General features: G+C 50.9%; 1 protein-coding gene across 1 annotated transcript in view; it reads right to left on the bottom strand.

Moving 5' to 3' along the window:
• Nucleotides 1-462: 462 nt before the first annotated feature.
• CD99L2 (CD99 molecule like 2) overlaps nt 463-24,141 on the bottom strand; it is a 96,866-nt gene continuing 73,187 nt past the window's right edge. The window contains exons 3-9 of the mRNA XM_047843170.1: nt 22,297-22,365; nt 22,085-22,168; nt 20,209-20,268; nt 9,351-9,389; nt 8,804-8,923; nt 4,346-4,411; nt 463-3,079 (exon numbers count right to left, since the gene is read on the bottom strand). Of these exons, the coding sequence (XP_047699126.1) occupies nt 3,015-3,079; nt 4,346-4,411; nt 8,804-8,923; nt 9,351-9,389; nt 20,209-20,268; nt 22,085-22,168; nt 22,297-22,365 (503 nt within the window). The 3' untranslated portion in view covers nt 463-3,014. The remainder of the gene's footprint in view (nt 3,080-4,345; nt 4,412-8,803; nt 8,924-9,350; nt 9,390-20,208; nt 20,269-22,084; nt 22,169-22,296; nt 22,366-24,141) is intronic.

Below are 24,141 nucleotides of genomic sequence, written 5' to 3' on the forward strand. Positions count from 1 at the left end.
CATCGCGCTCAGCTCTAGTGTCCGGCTGTGCTGTTTGTGAGCCAAGCCATGGGGTTAGGACAAGGGCACCGTCGCTCCCAAACAGCCATCCTGCAGTACGGCTAGAATGAGCAAGGCGACGGCACACACCTCCGCCCCGGACCCCGGCCGGCTGTGAGGACGGCAAGCGTGGAGACGGCCTCTGCCCATCTCCAGGCGGCCCCGGACACCGCCACCCCCGACAGTGGACCTGGCACAGGGCAAGTCCCTGTGCGGCTCCAGGCCCCAGCTCCTGGTACCAGAGGAGCTACCCAGGAGCCCGGACACCAAGCCATTCACCAACGGGTTACATGGGAGGACTCGAACCTTCTGGAGAAATGCCTCAGGCTGTGGAGGAAGGGAATAAGGTCACCTCCTCATCACGAACTCCCTCAAGAAAGAAGCCTCACTGGACAAAGGAAGTGCCTTCATGACACGATGAGCTGTTAGGTTCCATTTTGTTTAATGCAAACACAAGACAGTTGACAATTCACGTTGAAACACAAGCACACAAAAAGTACAGAGGATTCTGACCCAGTCTCCATTTCTTCTTCCTCAGACAAAGCGCACAGGCACTCCCAGCTCGGCGGGCCCCACGGCACCCCGCCAGCCAGCGGCCACGTGCCCTTCCTCCCGCGCCCAGCGCTCGGTCATCCACACTGCGCCCCCACCGCCCGGTTAAGCTGAAACGGGTCACGTGTTCTCCACTGGCCCTTCTAGTTCCCGCGGGCTTCCACATCATCTGGGGCGGGCCTGGGGCCGTCAATGCAACGTTCAATTAGAGTTCCAAGAGGCGACGCTTCTGCGGGCATCGGTGCCCAGCACCCCGAGGGGCAGAAGCTCTGCAGTCAGATGACCCAGTGACTTTCCAGGCCCGGCCCGTCACCAGGAGGGCCGGGCGCTGGGGTACGGCCGTTCTCACAAGGGAGCGCAAAACAGGTCTCTTAACTGAAGTCGCTGCTGTGAGCGAAGGGACTCGCACGCAGCACTGACTGTACATCAGAGCAGTGGGAGTGCAGGGTCTCCGCCGCCACAGAAGCCTCCCTGTAAAGTCATAGCTGACAACGGGGGGCAGGGGCACAGCACACGCAGCCTCCTTCCGGGCCACCGTGACTGACTTCTCGGACTTCCCCGTGGCAGGGAGAGAATTTACCACGCACGGCCACTGCCTTTTCTTCCTTCGAAATGCCTCGGGGACCTTGCGGGGCAGCCATCCGGACTGGGGGAGCCGCCCAGCGCTGCCCTGATCCCTGCCCAAGTCCTACCACCTAGGACACTGGGTGGCGGCAGGCCAGGGATCCAGAAACCCTCTACAGCTGCCCAGCACCAGCCAGGGGTGGGGCCGTCGGCCCTCACCGTCTGTGGCAGGGATGAGCCCGGCCAAGTCGACGACCCCAAGGCTCTACGCAGAGGGGTCTCCTCAGTGCCACACACCCGCCTCGCACACACACGGTCGCGCTGAGGGAAGGGGCCTTTCAGGGCCACGGACACGCACAGACATGGGTCTGCGGGGCAGCCTGGGGATGTGCGCTGCAGCAGAGGACCATCCCATGTGTGTTTTTATGACAGCTGCGAACCCCGGCACACGAGGCGTGTGTTCTACAACCTGCAGGGCCCGCCCCGATTCGACCGTTTTGTTACAAGTTGGACTCGCCTCATCCCAGCTCAGCCGACGCCAGGGCGCTAACACACAGCCCATACGATGCTTGGGGCTGTCGGCGGCGAAAGGGGGTGCGTGCAGTCGTATCTATAGGACCCCGCCTTCCTGCCGACCTATGCTTCTGGAAGTGCTTTTGGACACGACACGCTGATTATCAGTGGATGGTGGCTCCACAGTTTAGCTTGGCCTCAGCAGAGCTCCCGGGGACAGGACCACATGGGGGCCAAATGGAACGTTCCAGGAAGCTAGCCCAGACCAGACAGCTCTGGGCCGGGTGACAGGCCAGGCCCTGGGTTCTGGTATTTAGCGCAGTGAGCATAACACCCCAAAGGCTCTTCAGAACAGGCCAGGCAGGGGAAGTGGACACACAGACTCAGCCAGGTTTCAGTAAACCAAGGACACGTCCCTTTCCCCATCCCCCTGCCACGTCAAATAGTTTCAAGCAAACAACATGCATGCTTCCAGCTTCGCTGCTCATCCTTGATGTCTGTAGCTTTTGCGGCTTAAGAATACAGAGTGGAAGGGGAGCACTCATTTCAATGCATCAACGATTCCTAAAAACTAATCACATCAGCTGGGAGACCGCACCAAGAATTAGACCCCAGAGTCACAGCTTCCTACTTGTCCAGAAGGTTCCTAAACTCTCAGGGTAGGACTATCCAAACATGCATGTTTGCCCTTCAAGAAATGAAAGGCCACCACTTGGAGCAGCTGTCTGGGAGCCCAGCAGTGTAAACGCTGGGACCGGAAAGAAGGGCCGAAAGTCGCCCTCCCCCCCACTGCCCCCAGACCCCCTGACCCCCACTAGGTGGTGTGTGTGTGTGTGTGTGTGTGTGTGTGTGTGGTTACCTGATGCTCCCCGGTTTGCTCCAAGCAAACCAGGTTCTTGCTGGATCCCTACGCATAGCACTTGGAGGCCACGGCCAGGGCCACGCTGAGTCAACGCAGCGTGTGGGGGATCACACGACCCTGGGTTCAGAGTCTCATCCCCTGAGCAAAAAGGTCCTCCCGCCCTCCCTCATCTTGGTCTCCCCAGCCCCCAGCTCCTTCAGGCCCGGGGACAGGCTGGCCCTGGGGGGTGGCGGCCCAGCGACTCCAAGGCTGGTGCTGGCTCTCCGCCAGAGCCGGCTCTCGGATTCCACACCGAGCGTCTTCAGGGCCCCTGTGGCGGGGCCGGCATGGAAGCCAAACTCACACACACCCACAGCTCTTCTGGAAAACTTAAGACGAGAAGCCAATGACGACAGCGAAGCAGTACGGCAGCTGGGGGTCCAAAGGAAACAAGGAGCCAGTCGCAAGCGGTGGCACCATGTCCGCCCGCTGCGGAGCGGGGCCCTCAGATCCGGGGCGCGTCGGGGGGCGGCGGCTCCGCAGACTGCGTTTGCAGCGTCAGGTATTTCACTAGGGAGAGAAGGCAGCGGTCAGGAGGGCATCGTTTCCACCCCACACGGAAGGTACACATGCACGATCAAGCCCCTGCCGGGGCGGAAACCTGCTTCCTGGCCTGTTGTGTCCAGAGGCTGGTGCAGCTCAGCCGCTCCTAGCCAGCCTCCCCTCTCGCACGCCCTCCATCCCCAGAGAGGAGGAGGAAGCTAGGCAAACCCTGTAGACAGCTCAGCCTCTGTTTCCTCATCTGGAAAATGGGAATGCTCCCGACTGGGCTTGCTGGCCAGTGGTAGAGGTGCGTGAAGGACTTGCTGTTTTAAGAATTACTACAGCGAGGGGGGCACCGCGGGGGCTCCGTCGGTTGAGTGTCCGACTCTTGCTCGCGGCTCGGGTCATGATCTCATGGTTTCGTGAGATCAAACCCTGTGTCGGGCTCTGCACGGACAGCACGGAACCTGCTCGGGATTCGGTCTCCCTCTCTCTGTCCCTCCCCAGCTGTCTAAATAACCATAAAAACAAATACAAATTACTACAGCGAATGCCACCGTAGAGTGTGTTTTCCTCTGTTTTATTCCGGAACCGCAGAGTCCAGTCAGTGTAGGACTTCCGGTTACCTGGCCTAAGCAGCAGCGTGCGCCACTTTTCCCCGTCACCCAGCACCAGGCCTGTCCCCACTGCCGCCTCCAGCTCCAGTGACAACGCACCCCCCGGCTCCCCGCCTGCTCCTCGTCTTCACCTCGTCTTCACCGGCACATTGTATCTGCGACACGTATCTGCCTTGAGAAGCTGGCTGCTCCTCATGAAGCCTCCAATCGCCAGGGGCTCCTGCACCCAGAAAGTGCTTCGGTGCAGGAGGGGCAGGCAGGGAGGGCCGAGGGCTGGGATAAGAAGCTGTGTTTTAGCCGAGTTCCCTCGGGCCTGTGGCAGTTTTCAAGATGAAAAGTTACGGGTCTAATTTGAAGGATGCCCCGCAGCTCCGTTGGCATTTGTGTGGGAGGCATCGGTTGTCACCGGCAGGGAGCACGGTCCCAACAGTGTGCAGAAGTCCCTGACGTGCCAGCAGACAGCCCTGGCTGTGGTCCCTGTGCCCCTGGTGGCGTGAGACTGCAGACTGCCTCATCAAGGGCAGAGCACAGCAACCCCTGGGACCCCGTAGCCCCCTGCTCTGGCTGGAAATTCTAGAAACGGACTCCTCTGTGCTTCCCTAGCAAAGTTGTGCTTAGTGCCTGGCCCACCGACTAGCGGCCCTTCAGCAAGAGACCATGAGCCCTAAGTTCTCACCTTGGGGTTCCTCACTCACAACGGCTTCCAGGTTCTCTCCCTTCACGTAGTCTGCATTCAGACCCTCTGCAAAGGGCAAAGGGCAGAGTTGGTGACTGACATAGAACCAAAGGGCCCCCGACCAAGCCCAGGGGCTCTCGTCATTGTCCTCAGAGATGACACAGAGCAGTGGCCTCTGACCGCCGTCCCCGTAGGGCAGGCGCTACCCCATGTGGGACCAGGGACAGGACAGAAGGCACCAGATGGCAGGGTCAGCACTACCCACGGGTCCACATGCCAGCCCAGGGGCCAGGAGGGTGGGGAAGGAGCCAAGCGCCACATGAGTGACTGACAGATGCAGGGTGGAGGGGCAGATGGCTGAACGGGGCCTCTGCCTCCGGCCTTCCCAGCAACACCCGCAGCTCGGGGCCAACAGGCTCCTCCAGCCCAAAGCGGTACGTGCTGTCCCCACCCTAGTGCAGAGGAACCCGGGCCCACCCACCGCTGCTCTGGTCAGTCCTATGGCCTTTCTCCCCAGTGATTTCCATGAGGGGCTTGGGGACTCTCCAAGCATCTGCTACATGCCATCACTCGGGTCCCTGAGAGGCACCGTGTGGGTGCAAGAGCCCGAACTCGGGACTCAGAGCGAACCCCGGCCTGCTGCTACTTAGGCAGAGTCAGGAGTCCCTGTTGTGGCCCAGGAGAAGCCGGGGACCAGAAGCCCATAGCAGAGCCCAGGGCCCGTGGGAAAATTGGGCCATGGTTCTCAGCCACCACACGACTCAGCAGGTGCCAGTCTCCGTCCCGCTGCCGCCCCAGGCTACACCCAGGCTCCCTGCCTGCCTGCCCCAGTGCTTGCCGAGCTTAAGGTAGACAGCACACGGGCCCGGGAGGAATGTGGGCACTGCTCGGTGGTGGGTGTGGCTGGGCCACCATCTGGGACAAGGCAGGTGAGGGACCCAGGGAAGCTGTCTTCTGCCCGTGGGAAGCCCTGTCGGTGTGCTCCTCAGCGATGACCACCAGTGGGCATCTGGGTTCCCGACGGGGCCCCTACCCTCCAGTCCATACGTCCCTGCAGCCAGACCCACTTGGTCTGGGGACCTGGCCGGCACCCTCCCAACAAACACCAGGGCAAGCTAAAGATGGTTATGGTCACAGCCAAGTCGGTGAGTGCCAGGGAAGGGGTCAGGGTAGACAGCAAGAACAGCAGGGTGGGGAGGGTGGACAATGAGGAAAATGAAGTCAAAGCATGTCATTACCTTGACCTTCTGCTGCATCTGAAGGCAAGACACAAAGCTTAGGACTCTGGAGTACCTCGCCCCCAGCAACAGACCACAGGGGCCTCCTGTGAAACGCACTGACCCTGTCACTGTAACTTTGTCACTGAGGGCAGAGACAGAAAGCAGAAAGTCCCCCAAGTTTGGGCCCCTCTGGTGGCAGCTGAGGCTGGAGGTCCCTGAGAACCACGACGGGGACAGGCTCTCCTAGTAGCCACACGCCATCTCCCTGGGGCTTCCCGGTGACGGGGTGCAGGACGGTTTCTGCTCTGCCTTTCCCGACCTGCGTGCAGCTGTGGCCACCGTGAGTAGAGGCTTGGCGGATGGGGTGGGAATGGCAAGTCCTGGCCCCCAGCTTCTCAGGGAGCTTAGTTACTCCACAAACATCCATGGGCTGCTCCCAGTTCCAGCCCAGCCTCGGTGCCAGGGACACATCAGTGGACGAAGCGCACATAGTCCTGAGACTGATGGGGGTGGGGGCAGGGCAGTCACTGCCACAGGAACCAAGCCCGATTCCGCCCCACCGGCTCCATGCCCGGCCGGCGGGGGGCGCCGTGGCTGCACTCGGCACAGGCTGCCAGGGCAAGCAAGTTTCCTGGGAGGGTGCCTAGGCCCAAGGATCAGAGCAGCCAGGTGAGGAGGGGGGACAGCAGAGCGTGGAGCACTCAGGGACAGGAGTTTGGCTGTGGGGGGCAGAGGTTGCCGGTGTGGCTGGAGCTAAACCAGGAAAGGCTTTCGGTGGCCAAGCTCAGGGGCTGGACTGTGACCTGGAGGTCAGCGGGGAACATGGGAGGTCCAGGCAGAGCTGCCCCCTCTGGCCGCTCAGAGAAGACCGTGGGGGAGATCGGGGTAGGCAGGAGGCTGACGGGACCATCCACATGGAGGACAGGCAGACCTGGCCCTGGGCAAGCAGAGGCCACGGCAGTGGCAATGGATAGGGGCGGCCCCAGAGCAGATGTGCACAGGGGGCACCAGCCACGGGGGGCAGGGGGCCCACTGATGTGAGGGGAATATGGGGGCCAAGGAGGAGGCCTGAGAGATGGAGTGAGGCTGCCCTCACAAAGAGGGTAAACCCGGGTCCTCTCACAGTGTTGCCACACAGCTTTCAGGTGTCCCCAAATTGGACTGGCACTTGCCCTTGGTGCCCCTCCCCCCGCAAGACAGACATGCGGACGCACAGTCACGAGGCCTATTTGCTGCTTTCCCCCTTCCTGTCCCTACCTCCTGGTACCTGTGTGGGACACAGTGCTTCCCGTCAACGGTCCTCCGATGCTGTTCCCTGTCTCCTTGCTGATAAAGCGAGGATGCCCTCAGACCCAGCGGGGCGAGGACCCCCATCCGGCGCCGGGGAGCGCCAGGCAGGTGGGGAGCACACAACGCCTGGGAAGCCGTTCATACTGTAACCATGGGCCCAGCTTTTAGATAGGTTCCCCGTTGGGGTGTCTGGGTGACTCAGTCGGCTGAGCGTCCGACTTTGGCTCAGGTCATGATCTCACGGTTCGTGAGTTCGAGCCCCACATGAGGTTCTGTGCTGACAGCTCACAGCCTGCTTCAGATCCTCAGTCTCCCCCTCTCTCTGCCCCTTCCCCTGCTCATTCGCTTTCAAAAATAAACATTAAAAAATGTAAATAGTTTCTCTTTTATCCAACCTGCTTCCTAACATCTTCACGCCATCTCCTGGCATATGAGCCATCTTGCCCAGCTTTGATAACAACGGACTGTACGCATCTCGGTGGTGGGGCAATGCCATACCATAGGAAACAGTGGTCCCCAGTGCCATGGCCAAGTCCTCAGCCGTGTGGAACCTATGCATGGGACTTTATTTGGAAAATGGTCTTTGCAAGTGTGATTAAGTTCAGGGTCTCAGGATGAGATCAGCCTGGATTTAGGGTGAATCCTGCACTGGATGACAAATGTCCCTATAAGAGAAGACACAAAGACACCGGAAAAGGCCATGTGAAGGCCGAGGCAAAGATTGGAGGGATGCAGCCATAAGCCGAGGGACACCTGGAGCTACTAGAAGCTGGAGGAGGCAAGGAAGGATCCTCCCCTACAGCCTCCAGAGAGCACATAACCTGCTGATGCGTTGATCTCAGACTCCCGGCTTCCAGAACCATGAGGGAATGAATAGATTGTGTCATTTTAAGCCACCTGGTTTCTTTGCTTTTGAACTAGGACAAGGGATAGCTCTAAGGACAATCCAGCTTCTAGTTCAATACTCCTTCTCGACACTTCCCTGTGGACAGTACTTTACAGCCAAGCTGGTGGGTCCATGGTGGGTCAACAGGATCTCAAGCATGGCGACCATGAACAGTTGTGCAGGTTGTGCACTGAGACATGAACAGTGCCCCAGGAGTACTGCTGTGCACAGCCTGTGTAACTGTATGTGGTAGCCCTGGTTAAGAATATTGTACAAGAGCAAGGGAAGCAAATATGATTGCCAGAGGAAAACCAGGTAGACGCTTCTGCAATATGTACATCTAAGCATTCTGGGGACCAAGTTCATTTGCTGGGAAGCTTGGCCCCAGGCTACAATTAAGGGCAGAGGCCGCCTCACAGGACATGCTCCTAAGCTTCAGAAAAGAGGAAAGCCATGCTTGAACCAGGCCCTCTCACTGGAACTAAAAATCGCGTGTTTTAGAGATACACCCTCAGCAAGGAGGGACACATCAGAGCTATATTTGTGAAAGCAGCCAGGGTGCTCTTCTCACTCCCCCACCCCGCCCAGCACAGGTCCCCGCAGGCTGGGCAGACACCGTTGTGCTGGTTGCTATTCGACTTATGACGCAGACACGCTGAGCTATAGCAGAAAATGAACGTCTAGCACGAAAGTGGGGCAAAACCCACACTCCGTTCTGCCCCTTGTGCTCCTGCTCCTCTAAAGCCCTTCGACATCCCAGCAGCCTGGCTCTCGAGCACCCGAGGCCACGGCCCTGTGCTCCCGAGGCGGCCGGCAGCGCGAGCAGGTGAGGCCCGAGGTGGAGTGCAGACCCCAGGCTCTGTCCAGCTCTGTGAGACATGGTATCCCTGTCCCTGGGCGCGGCCCCCAGAGATCCGGCCACCTTACACTCCAGTCCGGCCTCGACCTGTCCGTGCCGGAAGGCCTCATCGGGAGTTTCCCTCGGGTGGGCTGCGGAACGGGCCCGAGTGTGCTGTCCCTGCCCCTTTCCCCAGAAAGACCCTGCGGGGTGGCCGCACTCACGCTGGATGCTGAAGCAGAACTTCTTCTGCTGATATGAGATGTAGCTGGAGACCGCGCCAATCAGGGCCATGGCCAGGGCGCTGGCCACGCCGGCGATTGTGCCGGCCTCTGCCGACATTCCTAGGCAAAGGAGAGGGTGCAGACGTGAGGCAAAGGAGGGGGCAGTGCCGCGGCTCGGACCCCTGGCTCTCCTCCAGCCACTGAGCTAAGCTCGTTCAGATGCCCATGACCCCCACGCCAGCATGACAGGGTGCAGACACTTGCAGCTAAGGCGTCTGCCAAGGCCTTTTCATTGTCCATAAGGCTGTCCACCTTGTGAAGCCTGAAAGGTGGCCGTGGCCTCTGGGTCTCAGGCCGGCAGCCTTGCCACGGGACCACCTCCCTGGGGATCCCGCTTTTCCTGCTTCATTCCTTTAAATCACTGCATCCCTCTGCCACCGGCCTCATGGTTCCCTACTTGGGGACACTGAGGGGAAAGGTCGGGACGCCGGCAGGCCGGCACTATGTCCTTGGGCTTTCCAACACAGACCTCGGGACGCAAACCCACCGGATTCAGGGTCGTCATTGTTGCCATACCGACCATCACCTGGAGAAAGAAGAAAAGCACTTAGTGTCTGCTGTGAGCCCGTGACCCCAAGGCTGGGGGACAGCCTGTTCCCAACTCACTGACCCTTCTGCTTCCACCTCTGCCACAGAGCCCCCACCAATAAATCCCCACGGGGCTTCTGCCTGACTGTAGCCGGATCTGCTTCCTGTGGCCTGTCATCTGCAAAGCCCCAGCTGCCAAGCGGGACTTTTTCTTTGTAAAATGACAGTGACTGTGCATGGAGCACGTGTTGATCCCAGCTCCTCATACGCAGGATTCTTTGCAAACCAGTGAGGCTCAGAGAGGAGGGACCTGCCAGCAGGTGGCAGAGCGGGGCTCATGCCAGACGAGACTCATTCTGAGGGACAGCACTACGTGTACCCCTGTAAGAAGTATTTATTCTTGGGCTGATTATACACAATGCTTACATAAATCTGTTTCTTAAAAAAAAAACAAATCAGCTCTTAGCTACACATTCAGCACCCTAGCGAGAGGCTGCAGGACCATGTGATGACCCTGACGTTTTTAAGGCCTTCCACCTCTACCTTGGCACAGAAGCAAAGGATGACTGACAATCTCTCACCCAGTATTTTGAAATTGAAAAGGCTCTGCAATATCATGGGAATGGAGAACAGATTAGCGGCTGGCAGGGATGAAGGTGGGGGGAGAGGGAGAGGACCGTGTGGGGACAGAAGTGGTCTTTATCAGGGCCCAGTAGTGGTCACACGCGTCTGTACCCGGGGGCGTGACAACACCATGCAGAATTCCACAGACACACACACTTAACCTCCTCCAGCCCTCCCTCCTCAGGGCAGAGTGCTCATTAATGGAGGGACGCTGCGTCCCCAGAGCCCAGGGTTTTTACGGGAACCCGCTCTGGGGTGTTGGAGGCAACGAACTCTGGCATTTCCTTCACCAGTCGGGAGTCTGGGGACGTGTTCCTGCGTGGACTGTAACACGTGTGTGTCCGTGGGGGTGGGTGCGTGACGGGGCAGCCCGTGGGGAGGAGGAGGCACAGGGAAAGTCTGCACACTCTGCTCAATTTTGCTGTGAACCTAAAACTGCTCTGGAAAGTGAGGCCTATTTTGGACAGAGTGCAGGGGGGAAGAGAGTGAGGTTTGCTATGTTCCCACTTAGGGCTGAATCCTTGACTTAAAGAACCCTGATTGGACATGAATGGTTATCTACAACACAAGGAGAGCTGGCTTTTGCAAAAGCACAATCAGTGCCTCTGAAGAGTTCCGAGCAGAAAGGATGACACGAGGTCCTCTGCGCATTAACCTGTCACCAGCGAGGTCACTCGTGACGACCTGGAGTGTGACTGCTGGCCCTTCAGCTGTGCTGCAGGTGGCCACTGTCAAGGGTGGGGGCAGGCCCTCCACCCAGGCGTCCTCTACCGGTGTGCGCACATCACCAGATTTCCAGATAGGTCCGAGCAATTCAACCCATTCTTTCTTTCACCGCAAGTCTCTCTTTCCTTACTGTTTTTTTAAACATGGTTGATATATTTAAACAAATTTTTAATGTGAGAGAGCACGTGTGCATGTACGCAAGCTGGGGACGGACAGAGAGAGAGGGAGAGAGAGAGAATCTCAAGCAGGCTTCACACTCAGCACAGCCAACGTGGGACTCGAACTCATGAACTGTGAGATCACGAGCTGAGCCGAAATCAAGAGCTAGATGCTCAACCAACTGAGCCACCCAGGTGTGCCCCTCCCTCTCCTTATTAGTACTTGGTCACGAGGACATAGCAACTTGAACCTCACAATCTGTAGGACCGTGAGCGAGGAGAATGTTACACGAAATGTGAACAGGACGGCGTTATTCATACAAGGCAAGAAGTGGAAACCACCCCAAGGCCGATCACTTAATGAACCGGTAAATCAGATGTTTTTGGAATATATGAGAAGGGCTTAATAATCCTTAATGTAAAATGAGCCCTTACGAATCAATAAGAAAAGATGCAGACTCCAGGAAACAAAACAAAAGACAGGCACCGAATGTGAAGAGGCGATTTGACACAATATACTAAGAGTGTCTAAGAAGATCTCGCGTTCAAAGAAATGCAAATGTCAACAGGACAGCATTCTACACTGATCCAATTTACAAAGATTTCAAAGCCAGAATATCCAGTGGAGGTGAGGATACGAGGAAACAGGCATCCATTTCCTTCCCAGTGGTGTACACTTGCTGTGACCCAGCAATTCAACATCTAGGAGTTTATCTGGCAAATGATGGCGGTTGTATATTGGCTAGGATAAACCCTCTCAAAACAAGTAGTGGTTAAACAAATTCTGGTATAACATTACGTAATCATTAACACGGTATTTTACAGTACTCTTTAATGACTGACAAGGATACTCAAGATATTCTTTTTTAAAAATATTTTTTTTAAGTTTATTCATCTCGGAGGGAGAGAGACAGAGTGCAACTGGGGGAGGGGCAGAGAGAGAGAGAGGGAGACACGCAATCCGAAGCAGGCTCCAGGCTCTGAGCTGTCAGCACAGAGCCCGACGCAGGGCTCGAACTCATGATCCGTGAGATTATGACCTGAGCCAAAGTCAGACGCCCAACCAACTGAGCCACCCAGGTGCCTCTTATAGTCAAGATATTCTTGAATAAAAACTGGTTTTAAAAGAGTAGCATGGTCCCATTTTTACAAAAAGAAATATTTACCAATGTATTGTTATGTACAGAAAAAGTACCGCAAGCATATTACTCCCAAAGTATTACTGGTGATTCTTCCTAGATGGTGAAACAGTAAAGAAGTACTTTCATATAATTTATAAAAAATGTTAAAAATAGACAAGCCCATGATGTCCCACAACTTGAGGGACAGCTCACAGAAGCTGTTCCACAGCTCACTGGCAGGATCTTCATTTTCAAGGATAGGATGATTTTTTTTTAATTTTTTTAATGTTTATTTTTTGACAGAGAGACAGAGAGAGAAGGGGGGGGTGAGGAGGTGCAGAGACAGAGAGGGAGAGAGAGAATCCCCAGCAGGCTCTGCACTGTCAGCACAGAGCCCGACACGGGGCTCATACTCATGAGCCATAAGATCATGACCTGAGCCAAAGTCAGAAGCTTCACCGACTGAGCCACCCAGGTGCCCCAAGGACAGTATGTTTTATATCTCCACCTGCCTTCTGAGTACACAACTATGTACATACTTGCATACCAAAGAGACTAGCGTTGCCCTCTGATGTTCGAGAAACTCCCCTGCAGAGCAGATCTCATGCTGCAATTTGCTTTAAGTACAGAGACCTGTCCATGTAGATAGCTACGTGCAAGACCATAGCTCTAGGGACAACTGGCTCCTGAAACTATGATGACTGCTGTAGCCACAGCCACCCCCATAGCTAGAACTCCTCCTATACCTACGGTGACTGCTGTACCCACAGGGAGCACTGGAGCAGGAGGCATGACCTCCGTGAGGAACTCCTAAACATGCCCGGTCATTAACACAAGGGTTCTATCCATAGCATCTTCAAATACAAAAGCTAACAATGTGCATGCATGTGTGTGCATGCGTGCGCGCACACACACGCCAGTCTTCACTCACAGTGAGTGCCTCACACGTGTGATTTGCCAAGGGCACAGAGAGTTATGTACCAGTGGGGAGATTCTATCTAGAACTGCTGGGGGGTGGGGGCGGCGGGGTTCAAGTATTCAGGACTTTTGTAAATATTCTAGACTTCCAACACGCACAGCTAGGGCTTCCAGATTTTTTTTTTTTAATGTTCATTATAGAAAAACTGGCGGCAGAAATGAAAAATAAAAAATAAATTAAAAAGTTAAAAAAATAAATAAGGAAAAAGACTTGCTTCAATTGACCCATGGATACAAAGTGAAACCAAACTGGAAAAAAACGACCAGAACACGGCTGCCTAAGCTAACCACTGGAGATATCATTCCTCAGTGTTCTGGAAAGTCTCTAAGGCCTGGATCTCTTCCATCCCCCACCTCAGAGATGAGAAAGGTCACCCTCCAGCCAGACCACCAAACAACTACTGTCCCAGAACAATCTTTGAGGAAAACCCTCCCAAGACCAGGAAGGCTGTGGCCCTGAATGACGGCCTGTCCCTTTGGGTGCCCTCCCCGGCCCGCTCTCCCCTCACATCCCCACTGGATTCCTTGGGTCAACTTATCAAGGGGTTTCAGAACACACCAGCGCGGGTGATCCAGGTGTACTCATGACACCCCTCCTCCACTCCGGATCCTTTACCAACTGAGAACAGATGCAAGGAGCCAGAGGAAAATCAGGCAAAGCATTTGCTTCATGAAGGGGCCACACAAGTCACCATCACTGCTAAGGTTACGGCTTCCACCAAAGCGTACGACGTTAAGGGGCACAGCCTGTGGCCAAATGGAAGCTTCCTATTCATCCCCTCCCGTCTCACAAAATCCCCTTGGAGCTCACCTGGTGGAAAGCTGCATTTACAGACCAGATCACAGAGTTCACAGCCTCTAAGAGCACGCTTACCCAGCCAGCTGCACAGAGGGCCCTTCAGGGTCCAGGAGAAAGCATTTCATGCCACGACCCCATCACAAATGGGGCCCAGAGGGTCATCAGCCAAACCAGTCACATGTGTCGCTCTCCCCTTCACTGGAAGGCACGCATGAGAGGGCTTGTTCTACTTTAGTCCCCCTCATTGCAGCAAACATTTATTGGGGTGCCAGGGATACACGAGAAAAAAGGCGCCTGCCTTTGGGAAGCCAAATCCAGCAGGGGTGAAAGCGTGTGATTCAGGACGGTCTGTGCTAGCCTGCACCGGCAGGACGACAGAGGTTCTAGGAGGAGAACAAAGGCAAGATGTGCACCCCAGGGCCGTCCTGAGAGCGGAGGTGATCTCTGAGGCCTCAGTTAAGGGAGGGGTAGCTTAGCACTCGCTGGAAAATGAGCGGGAATTCATGTGCCCAGAGAGGCGCACCTACCAGTCCGTCTGCATATTGGGAGCTGAAAGAAACCTGGTGCTGTGTGGTGGAGAGACCAGTCAGCAGGCCAAGGGCGGAAATTATCCTGGAGGCAGCGGGGGGCCCATTTGTTTTGGCTTCCTTAAACATTTTTCCCTATAGTAAGAAAAATTTCACGCATACTAAGAAGTTGAAAACATCATACTGTGAACACTCCTACCCACCATCTGAATTCTGTAAGTAACGTTTTGCATTATTTGCTTTATCTTATGTCCTTCCGTCTGTCTGCCCATCTATCAGTGTCTCTTATGTTTATGCTGCATTTCAGTCAGTCGCAGACATCAGTACACCCCACCCTGAACCTATTATCTATTACCCAGGGTTCCACATTTGCTTACGATGCCTTTTCTAAGGTAAAAATATACAAATTTACACTTGATAAGTTCTGGCACATGCATACACCTGTAGAACTCAAGCCCCCACCAAAATATGCAATGGCACCGTCACCCCAGAAAGTTCTCTCACATCCCTGTCCAATGAATCCCCTTCCACATCCCAACTCAGGCAGCTACGGATCTCATTTCTGACATTATAGATCAGTTCTGCAAGCATTCACATTTCATAAGATTGGGCTCATCTAGTTATATACCCTCTTTTCACAGACTTCTTTCACTCAGCATAATGTGTTTGACACTTACCCACGTTTTCGTATCGGGAATTCCTTCTGTCCTCTGAATATATAAATACATCACACTGTCTATCCGTTCTCTTGTTGGTACTGGGCTGTTCCCAATTTTTTGTTTTTGTTTTCCTATTATAAACACTGCTATGAATATTCTTTAGAAGTCTTTTTTGGACAGAAGCTGTCATTTATTGTGAATAGAAGTGAAACTGCGGAGTCACTGACTAGGTCTATACACATTCAGTTTGATAGGAAACTTTACATTCCTACCGCCAATACATGACACTTGCAGTTAACCCACATCTGCACCAACATTTGGTATTGTCAGTCTTTCTAATTTTAGCCATTCTGGTGGGTGTCTTATGGTAGCTCACTGTGGATTTAATTTGCATTTCCCCAATAAATAATGATTTTGAGCAGCTTCACAGAACTCTATAAAGTGTTCAAATCTTGCGCTCATTTAAAAAAAAATTTTTTTTAATGTTTAGTTTTGACAGAGAGAGAGAGAGAGACAGAGCATGAGCGGGGGAGAGGCATAGAGAGACGGAGACACAGAATCCAAAGCAGGCTCCAGACTCTGAGCTGTCAGCAGAGAGCCCTATGCGGGGCTTGAACCCACGAACCACAAGATCATGACCTGAGCCAAAGTCAGACGCTCAACAGACTGAGCCACCCAGGCACCCCTTGGCTCTTTTTTAATTGGGCTATTTGTCTTTTCATTATTACACAATAGTTTTAAACAGACGACTGACCATATCCGTTTCATGTTCCTGATGGTTCTGTCGGGCAGCTGTCTGGAAGACAAACGGGGACCAGAAGGCCAGTTACGAGGTTAAAGTAAGGACCCAAGGGGAGGAAATGCGGGTGCAGGCTTGAGGGGAAGCAGAGAATATTCCAAAGTCAAACGATACTACGAGAGAGGACTTCAGGCAGAATGGAGTGAGGAGCCCAGCAAATCCTCTCCTCACAAAGCAAATGTAACTCTGGCCAATCCAAGACAGCCATATCCAGAGACACATTTAGGTCCAGTGAGAAGAACAGCTAGTCTGTGGAGGGGCAGACAGGCCACAAAATGCTGTAGCTGCCAAAGACTCACGTGACTCGGAGCACCATCAGCTATACCAAGCAGTCAACTGGCCAGGGATTCAGTACGGAGGTGAGGAGCTAAGGCAGCCATAGGGGACTTGATACACTCTCCACATAGCCTTCCTTGCCCTGAAGCTGAGCACACTCCCAGCAGAGACAGTCTGGCCCTGGCTGAAGACCGGTGGTAGAGATCGACAGAGCAGGCCGAATCCAGTAACACAACCTCACACTTATGGTCAAGTGATTTTCACCGAGGGAGCCAAGACGGTTCCGTGGGGGGAAAGCATAATTTTATCAGAAAATGGTGCCAGGACAACTGGATAGCCACATGCAAAACGATAACCGTACGCAGATTAACTCAAAATGGAACGGTAAAGACCCAAATGTAGAAGCTGAAACTATAAAACTTTTAGAAGACGTAAGAAAAAAAACCCTCCATGACCTCGACTGTTCTTAACCAGTAAAGCATCATTCACAAAAGAAAAAAAACTGATAAATTGCCCTTTATAAAGAAATAAATATTCAACAAACAACACTCTTAAAGAAAAAAAAAAAAAAAGACAGCCACACACTGGGAAAAAGATTTCCAAGATCATATACCTGATAAAGGACTCATATCAAGATCATATACAGAACTCATAAAAGCAAAACAAACAAATAAAACAAAACAAAAACTTGAATTTTTTAAATGGGCAAAAAACCTGAACAGACTTCACCAAAGAAGAATGTAAAAGATGTTCAACGTCACGGGCCATTAGGGGAATACAAATGAAAAATGAGGAGATACCCCTCCTAACGATTAAAATGTCCAGAATCCAAAGGAGCTGACAATTCCAACTGCTGACAAGGACGGGCAGCAGCAGGAACTCTCATCTGTTGTTCCAGAGCAAGCAAAATGGCACAGCCACTTTAGAAGAAAGAGAGCTCAGTAGTTTATCATAAAGCCAAACGTGGACCCACCATGCACCCAGGTACTCACCCAAGGGAATTGAAAACTTAGGTCCACACAAAAACCTGTATGTAAACGTTTAGAAATGTTTACAGCAGCTTTATTTATAATCATCAAAAGCTGGACACAGGCAAGATGTCCTTCAACAGGTCAACAAATAAGCAAAAGCAGTACATCTGGACAAAGGAATATTATTCAATGCTAAAAAGAAAGATACCATTGAGCCATGAAGAGATACGGAAGAACCTCCAATGCATATCGCTAAGCAAAAGAAGTCAGTCAGCAAAGGCTACATGCTGTAAGATTCCAATTATAGGACATTCTGGAAAAGACAAAACTATAAAGAAGTAAAACACAGTAGTGGTTGCACTAATGGAAAACAGACTGCGGTTGCGGAAGGGCTGGGTACGAAAGGGATATATAGAACATTTCTGGCGATAGAACTGTTCTGTATGATACCTGGGTGGTGGACACATGACTATATGAATTTGTAAGAACCCATAACTGTACATCGTGAAGAGTGACCTTTAACGTATGCGAGCAAAAGAATGAAACAAAGCATCAACTAGGTGGGTGGGAGATCCCGGGATGGAATGCAGACTGTGACAAGTGGGTCTAACTGCTTGAGAAACATAGGACACAACTGCCGGATGGAGGTGGAGGGATAAAGGGGCTGACCCAAGTCACCTTGAAAATCGCTCTTTTGACTGGAAACTGTAAGGTAAAGACATAAGAATTTACACATAAACCCTGTACTCTCAATAGTAAAGCTATTTCTCACAGAGGCATGAGCTGACAATTCTGACTATGCTACCCGTGGTACCACAACTGAGCAAGTAAGCAAATGGTTGATGAATGGCAGGTTTCTCCCTGTCAGAGTGGGGAGTTACAGAAAGGAAGACTAAAATAAAGCTTTCAGCACCGGATTCCAGTTGGAGAGTTAAGTAGGAATTCATGTTGAGGTGAATGTACATGCTGACGAATAGAGAAATAATTACAGATACATGTGTGTACATGGTTTGGTATACATCCATGTACTTATCACCAACTTCTGCCCACTGAAAGGGTAGAGAAGTAGCGACATCTCACAAAGTGATGAACACACTCAACACTCAGATCTTTGTTTCTAACATCGATCGCTTCCTGTGAGGAAGAGAACGATGTACTGAATAGGATCCCCAAGGAAACATTCCCAGCAGGCAACGGTGTTTCGGAGGTGAACAAGACCAAGGAAGTGGGAGAGCACCAGGAGAAGCTGGGAGAAAAGAGTGTGAGGCAGCAGATGGTCACTAGGGAACAAACAGCAACTCAAGAGTGGGAGCAGAGGCTTGCACACAGTAGGTGGCTGACGGGACCTGCTGACAAGAGACTGCCAGTGTCCCCTAGGAACAAAATATGGGGCTCCTGCAAGGCCAAGAGAAATATTTTCATGAGAAAAAAAAATACGTAACAGATAACCTATTATTTCAGAAATAAACTCCAAAACCATAGTTGAGTCGATGTGCCTAAGACCCAAAGCTGGAAAATACATTAATTAGGATTGTTTTTATGCTGAAGATCATCATGTACAGAAATATGTTTTATCTTCACTCATGGCATCCGCATGTCCGCACAGAGGCGAGTGTCTGAGAATTTCATCGTGTGCTCATCATAACCATGTTTCAGGCTCACACTTGTATTTTTTGCCGGGACCCCCTTTATTTTCTTTTAATGATGCTTATAATGACAGACGGTATAACTTAAGCTAACAATTGATTATTCTTTAGAAGAGAAATTCAAATATGAGCCTAATTAAAGAATTTCCCAACACTTCTTCCTTGCTAAAACATGTACCGTTAATAAGGAAGCCCCCGACGTGCCATTCAGACTTTCATCTGTGTGCACGCTTCCACACGCTATCACTGCCCGCACCTCACCATCTGGAAATACCATTTGTCACCCAGGAGTAATTGGCCAATTTGCTGGGTTTGCCCTTTAAATGTTCCATGTTCTTCTGACACCTGTGAGTTTCATTTAAAGGCTTTTAGAACTTTTTACTCAAGATGACATTGTCTGGAAAGGAGTTTTGAAGGACAGATGTGACCACAGTATCCTTTAATCAGAAGAGAACACGGTTCCATATGAAAGGCACACGGTCCCCACAAGAAGGGAGCTCATGCTGATGCCACAGCCAGGACTGCAGGGAGCGTAGCAGGGTTACCAGCAGATACACACCTAACTCATGCACGTATAACCACAGTAAGTCACAACCACAACTTACCGTCACAACAGGCTACAACCGCAAGTAACAATCACAAATTCCAACCATAACACATTTTGTCACATTGAATCTGGCTGACAGTCTCCATGGTAGTATCAGTTCTTGATGTGTATTTAAGATAAAAGGTTTAAATCTTTGGTGGTTTGGGGGGAGGGCGTGACTAGAAAGGGTTGGCACGAAGGAGTCTCCTTGTGGTTCTGTTTTCTGCATCCTGATCGGTCATGGTTACTGAAATTCACACACATGACAAAATTTCATAGACCCACGTGTGTCTGCATGCACGCACACACACACACGAGTACACGCACTCGCTGATGCAATGTCAATCAGGCCTATATGTGACTTAGTAACAGCCTGTATCAATTTGACAACATACTATGGTTATGTGAGCTGTCATCATCAGAGGAAGCCGGGTGAAGAGTACACAGAAATTCTCCTGAACGATTTTTATAATTTCCCATGAGTTTTAAAGTATCTTAAACTAAAAAGATATTTTAAAAGATGCCGGACTTGCTATGGGTCTCCTAAAAAATGCTGGTCATGATGAGCTTTGCTCTTTGCATCCCAAGGGTGACAAGATCCCCAGGCTGGAGGTGGGAATTGTTCCCAGTGAGTCCCCTGACCCGTACCTGGCGCTGCCTGGGCAAGAGGCTCCGACTCGGTATGGAGATCCTAACCCATGCGGCACCTTGGCTTAGGGACATCAAGGGGAACAACGTGGCTTTTCCGAATTGGCTTATAAATCCCGGCTTTGAGCAGCACAGCCCACATTGTTCCAAGTGAGCCGCAAGTTGTCAGCAGGATGTCTGGCAACTACCTCTCCCATCACAGAGGCTGCGTCAGGACGACTCAAATCAACCTGGTCGCCATGTAATCACGTTTGTAACAAGAGTAAGGTATTTAGACGGACCAGCACTCCTAACTTTACCTCTGTCAGGTTTGTATTCCCCACCGCCTAATATGTCTTCAAGATCCTTGTCTGAAAAACCTGGAGAAAACAAAACACACATTTCAATTCCAAAACACCTTTTTCAGGGACAAAAACCTTATGTTAATATGTTGCCCAACATCCCCAGAAAAGGACGTCCAGTTCAGAATACCCTTGATGAATATGGTAGGCAAAACTCTCAAATGGCCCCTGATTCCCTCCTGCTGGAGTACATACCTTGCTTAACATCCTATCACTTTAAGCATGAAAAGATTTTCCAGATGGAATTAAGATCCCAAATCAGTTTGGCTTTGCGTGAATTAAAAGGGAAATTATCCTTGGTGGGCCAGACCCCATCAGGTAAAGCCCTTTAAACCAGGGTGAAGCCACTAGAAGCAACAGGGCTAGTCTTCCTCTCTGGGCTCTCCCTGGTCTCTACCTCCTGCTGGTCTTGAAAAAGCAAGCAGCCATTAGTTCTACAACTGCAAGGAAACATACTCTGCCTACAACCCCATGAACTTGGAGGAGGACCCGATCGCAGAGGAGACCGGACCTGGCGGACACCATGATTGCAGCTATATGAGGCCCTGAACAGAAAACTCAGCTTGGCAGTTCCTCAACTCCCCACTCATGAAAAGGAAACTGAGTTAATAAACAGGTGCTGTGTTAACTCACTGAGCTTGTGGTAATTTGTCAGCAGCAATAGAAAACTAATGCTTTTTTGATTCAACTGTAGTTACTCTGGAGAGCACTTGAGTGTTTCAGTTCCGAGCTGTATTATCTGCCTTGTGCTCTGAAAGACCACTATGCCTAGGAAGAATGAATGATGATCAAACTATGGTTATGGTGGCTTGACTATTTGGCACATGTTTCCTTGCAAATGAATAAAATGGGGTGGTCACTACGAAGAACACCACTGGCTGTATCTGTTGCCAATGGGAAGATTTCAAACAAAACGTGTAATTTTGAAAAATCTACATCCACCTCTCTGATCTCAGCAGCTTCCCAGTACTTAAAGACTTTATCTAATGAGATGGGGGTGATATTAGCAAATGTGAATTTGGGATACCACGTATTAAAACATGGGCATTATCTGGAAGTTCACAAGACCTCAGGACACCAATATTTCCCAATGACCAATGCATACATAATATGCAAAACCACAAATGAGGAGAGGTTCCACTAAAAGTGCAAGAGAGTCCTGTGGGGTTGTAAGGAATCACATATAAAAAGTTCATTGGTATGGTCACATCCCACACTGTAGTTAAATGGTAACAAACGGCCACTGGTCGAGTTTGGGTGTCTTACTAAAGAAAAAAAACTATGTTGATCAGAAAAGTCTATGAAAATATTCCTCCCTTTTTTGACTACATATCTATACGAAGCCAGATTTCCTTCATACACCTCAGCCATCACAACACATTACAACTGAATCCAGAAGCAGAGAGGGTCTAGCTTTTCTGCTTAGACATTATAGAAATTTGCAAAACATGTACAATGATGCCACTCTTCTCACTCAATTTTGTTTTGGATTGCCCGTTATTTCTTACAAAAACATGCTATTTTTGTTAACATGTATGGGTTTGTTGTTCATTTTTAATGAATACATGATTACATATATTTTTTTTTAATTTTAGTTCAAAGACAATATTGTTAGATGTGACCTACATAAACAAAAGCCCTTGAAATCCTCAATGATTTGGGGATTCCTGAGACCAAAAAGTTCGATAACTACGGTTTAGGGTTCTCCTGGGCCTTGAAGTACCCCCAGGCCTGCCATGCCCGGGTGACTCTGCAGGCTGTTGTAGTTTCGTGAGTGATGACCCGGCCAGGGAGCTGCAGTGCTGGCTGGCGCTTCCAACCTTCTGTGACTTACCTCCTGCTCCTGCGCTCGGTTTCTTGCGGCCATCGTCTCGATCATTTCGATCATCCAAGGCATCAGCCAAGTTAAAATCATTATCTGCAGTGGGCCCCAAAACATAAAAGAGAAAGTCAACAGGTTAAGCTGCAGGTAGCTCCGTGGACATTGGCCCAAAGAGAGTTCCACAGTGTTCTTCTTTCCTGCCCTCCTCAGAACAGCCATATTACCTGCAGGCTTGGCTGGAGCTCTGGTTGCTACTGGTCTCTTGGTTGTAGTGGTGCCATGGTCCCATCTCTCTAAAAGGGGAGGGAGGGCAGCAAGGAAAGCACATTTAGTAACAAAATACAGCAGCCATTTCTTGGCTCAGGTAGGTCACATCATGAGTATGTACCATTGTCTCGGTCCTTGAGGCCCCTCTAAGGCTTCTGACAATCCCTTGGAGAAAGGCAAAGAAATGTAGAAGGTTTAAATAAGAGGAGTTCTGTTCACTTTTCTTCAGAGGATTGGTGGTAAGGCAGACATGCTCCCAGATAGGATCCGGGGATTCATGGAGCTAAGTATTCAGCCTAGATCTGCTGGATGGGACCCCGTGGGTCCAGGGAGTTCAAGAGCTTGTGCATGACCCTTGGAGGCTTCAGGCTCTGGTTTCCACCACTATCAACCTGGCACCAGAATCATAAATCATACTGCCCAGGGATGGACTGAGGCTATGTTCCCAGGTGGGTATGGGGGTGTCTATTATCAACTGAAAGTAGTATAACACCAACAAAATATTTTCTAGAAGCGTGGTTGTTACTACTGTAACTATTAGCTTTTTCAGCTCACCTGGATTCCTCTAAAAATATGGACTTCTTTCACATCTATTACATGGCATGACATGCATGAGTTTTCTAATAGTTACTTTTCTTGAGCTTACAGAATGTTCCATAAACTGTTCTACAACTGGAGGCGGCAGAGGGAAAGGAAATTTAAGGGAGAAGAAACGCAAAGACAGTACTATATATGGCAAGCACTCAGAAAAGAAACAGCAATATTTGTGGGGAAAAAAATCTCAGTGAGTTTTTACAGATCAAAAATGTAATCCTCGGGTGCCTGGGTGGCTCAGCTGGTTGAGGGTCTGACTCTTGATTTCTGCTCAGGTCATGGTCTTATGGGTCGTGAGATGGAGTCCTGCATTGGGCTCTGTCCTGGGCATGCAGCCTGCTTAAGATGCGCCCTCCCTCTCCCTCTCTCTCTCTTTCTGTCTCCCCCCACTCAGGTGTGCATGCGCTCATGCTCTCTCTCTCTCTCTCTAGATGATGATGATGATGATGATGATGATGATGATGGTGGTGATGGTGGTGGTGGTGTAATCCTCAAACTGCCCAGGTAATTTACAATGCATTACCTGTCTTTTCTAGATAGGGCCTTAAGGCCTGTGGATCAAAGAAATTAAGTCTGAATCTTCTGGAAAGAGTGTAAAAACACAGTAGGACATGACCTGACATTTCTCACTAGGTATAAAGGGAGACATCACATCATGATGGAGGGTCAATCCACCAAGAACACAGAACAATCCTAAACTTGTATGCACCAAACAACAGCGTAAAAACACATGGAGATAAAACTGATAGAGCTAAAAGGAAAACAAACAAACAAACAAACCACAATTAGAGTTGGGACTTCCACCATCAGCAACTGACAGAACTACTAGAATAAAAATCAGCAACGACAGAGAACCGAACCACACAATCAAGTAAATATCCGCTCCACTCAGTCGCAGCAGGATAAGGAATTTTTTAAGCACACATGGAACATTCACCAGCAGAGATTACATCCTGGACCAGAAAACCAAGCTCAATAAACTTCAAAGCACTGAAATTATACAGAGTGGAGTCTCTGACCATAATGGAATCAAACTAGAAACAAAAACACCATAAGAAAACAAGAAGATCCCTAGGCACTTAGTAATAAACAACACACTTCCAAATAAAACCAGGATCAGAGAGAAAGCGTCAAAGAAAAAAATTTTAAATACAACTGTGTGAAAAACACCACCACCGAAACATGCAGGATGCAGCTAAAGCAGTGAT

This window comes from Prionailurus viverrinus, chromosome X (assembly GCF_022837055.1).
Source record: "Prionailurus viverrinus isolate Anna chromosome X, UM_Priviv_1.0, whole genome shotgun sequence".
NCBI classification, from domain to species: Eukaryota; Metazoa; Chordata; class Mammalia; order Carnivora; family Felidae; genus Prionailurus; species Prionailurus viverrinus.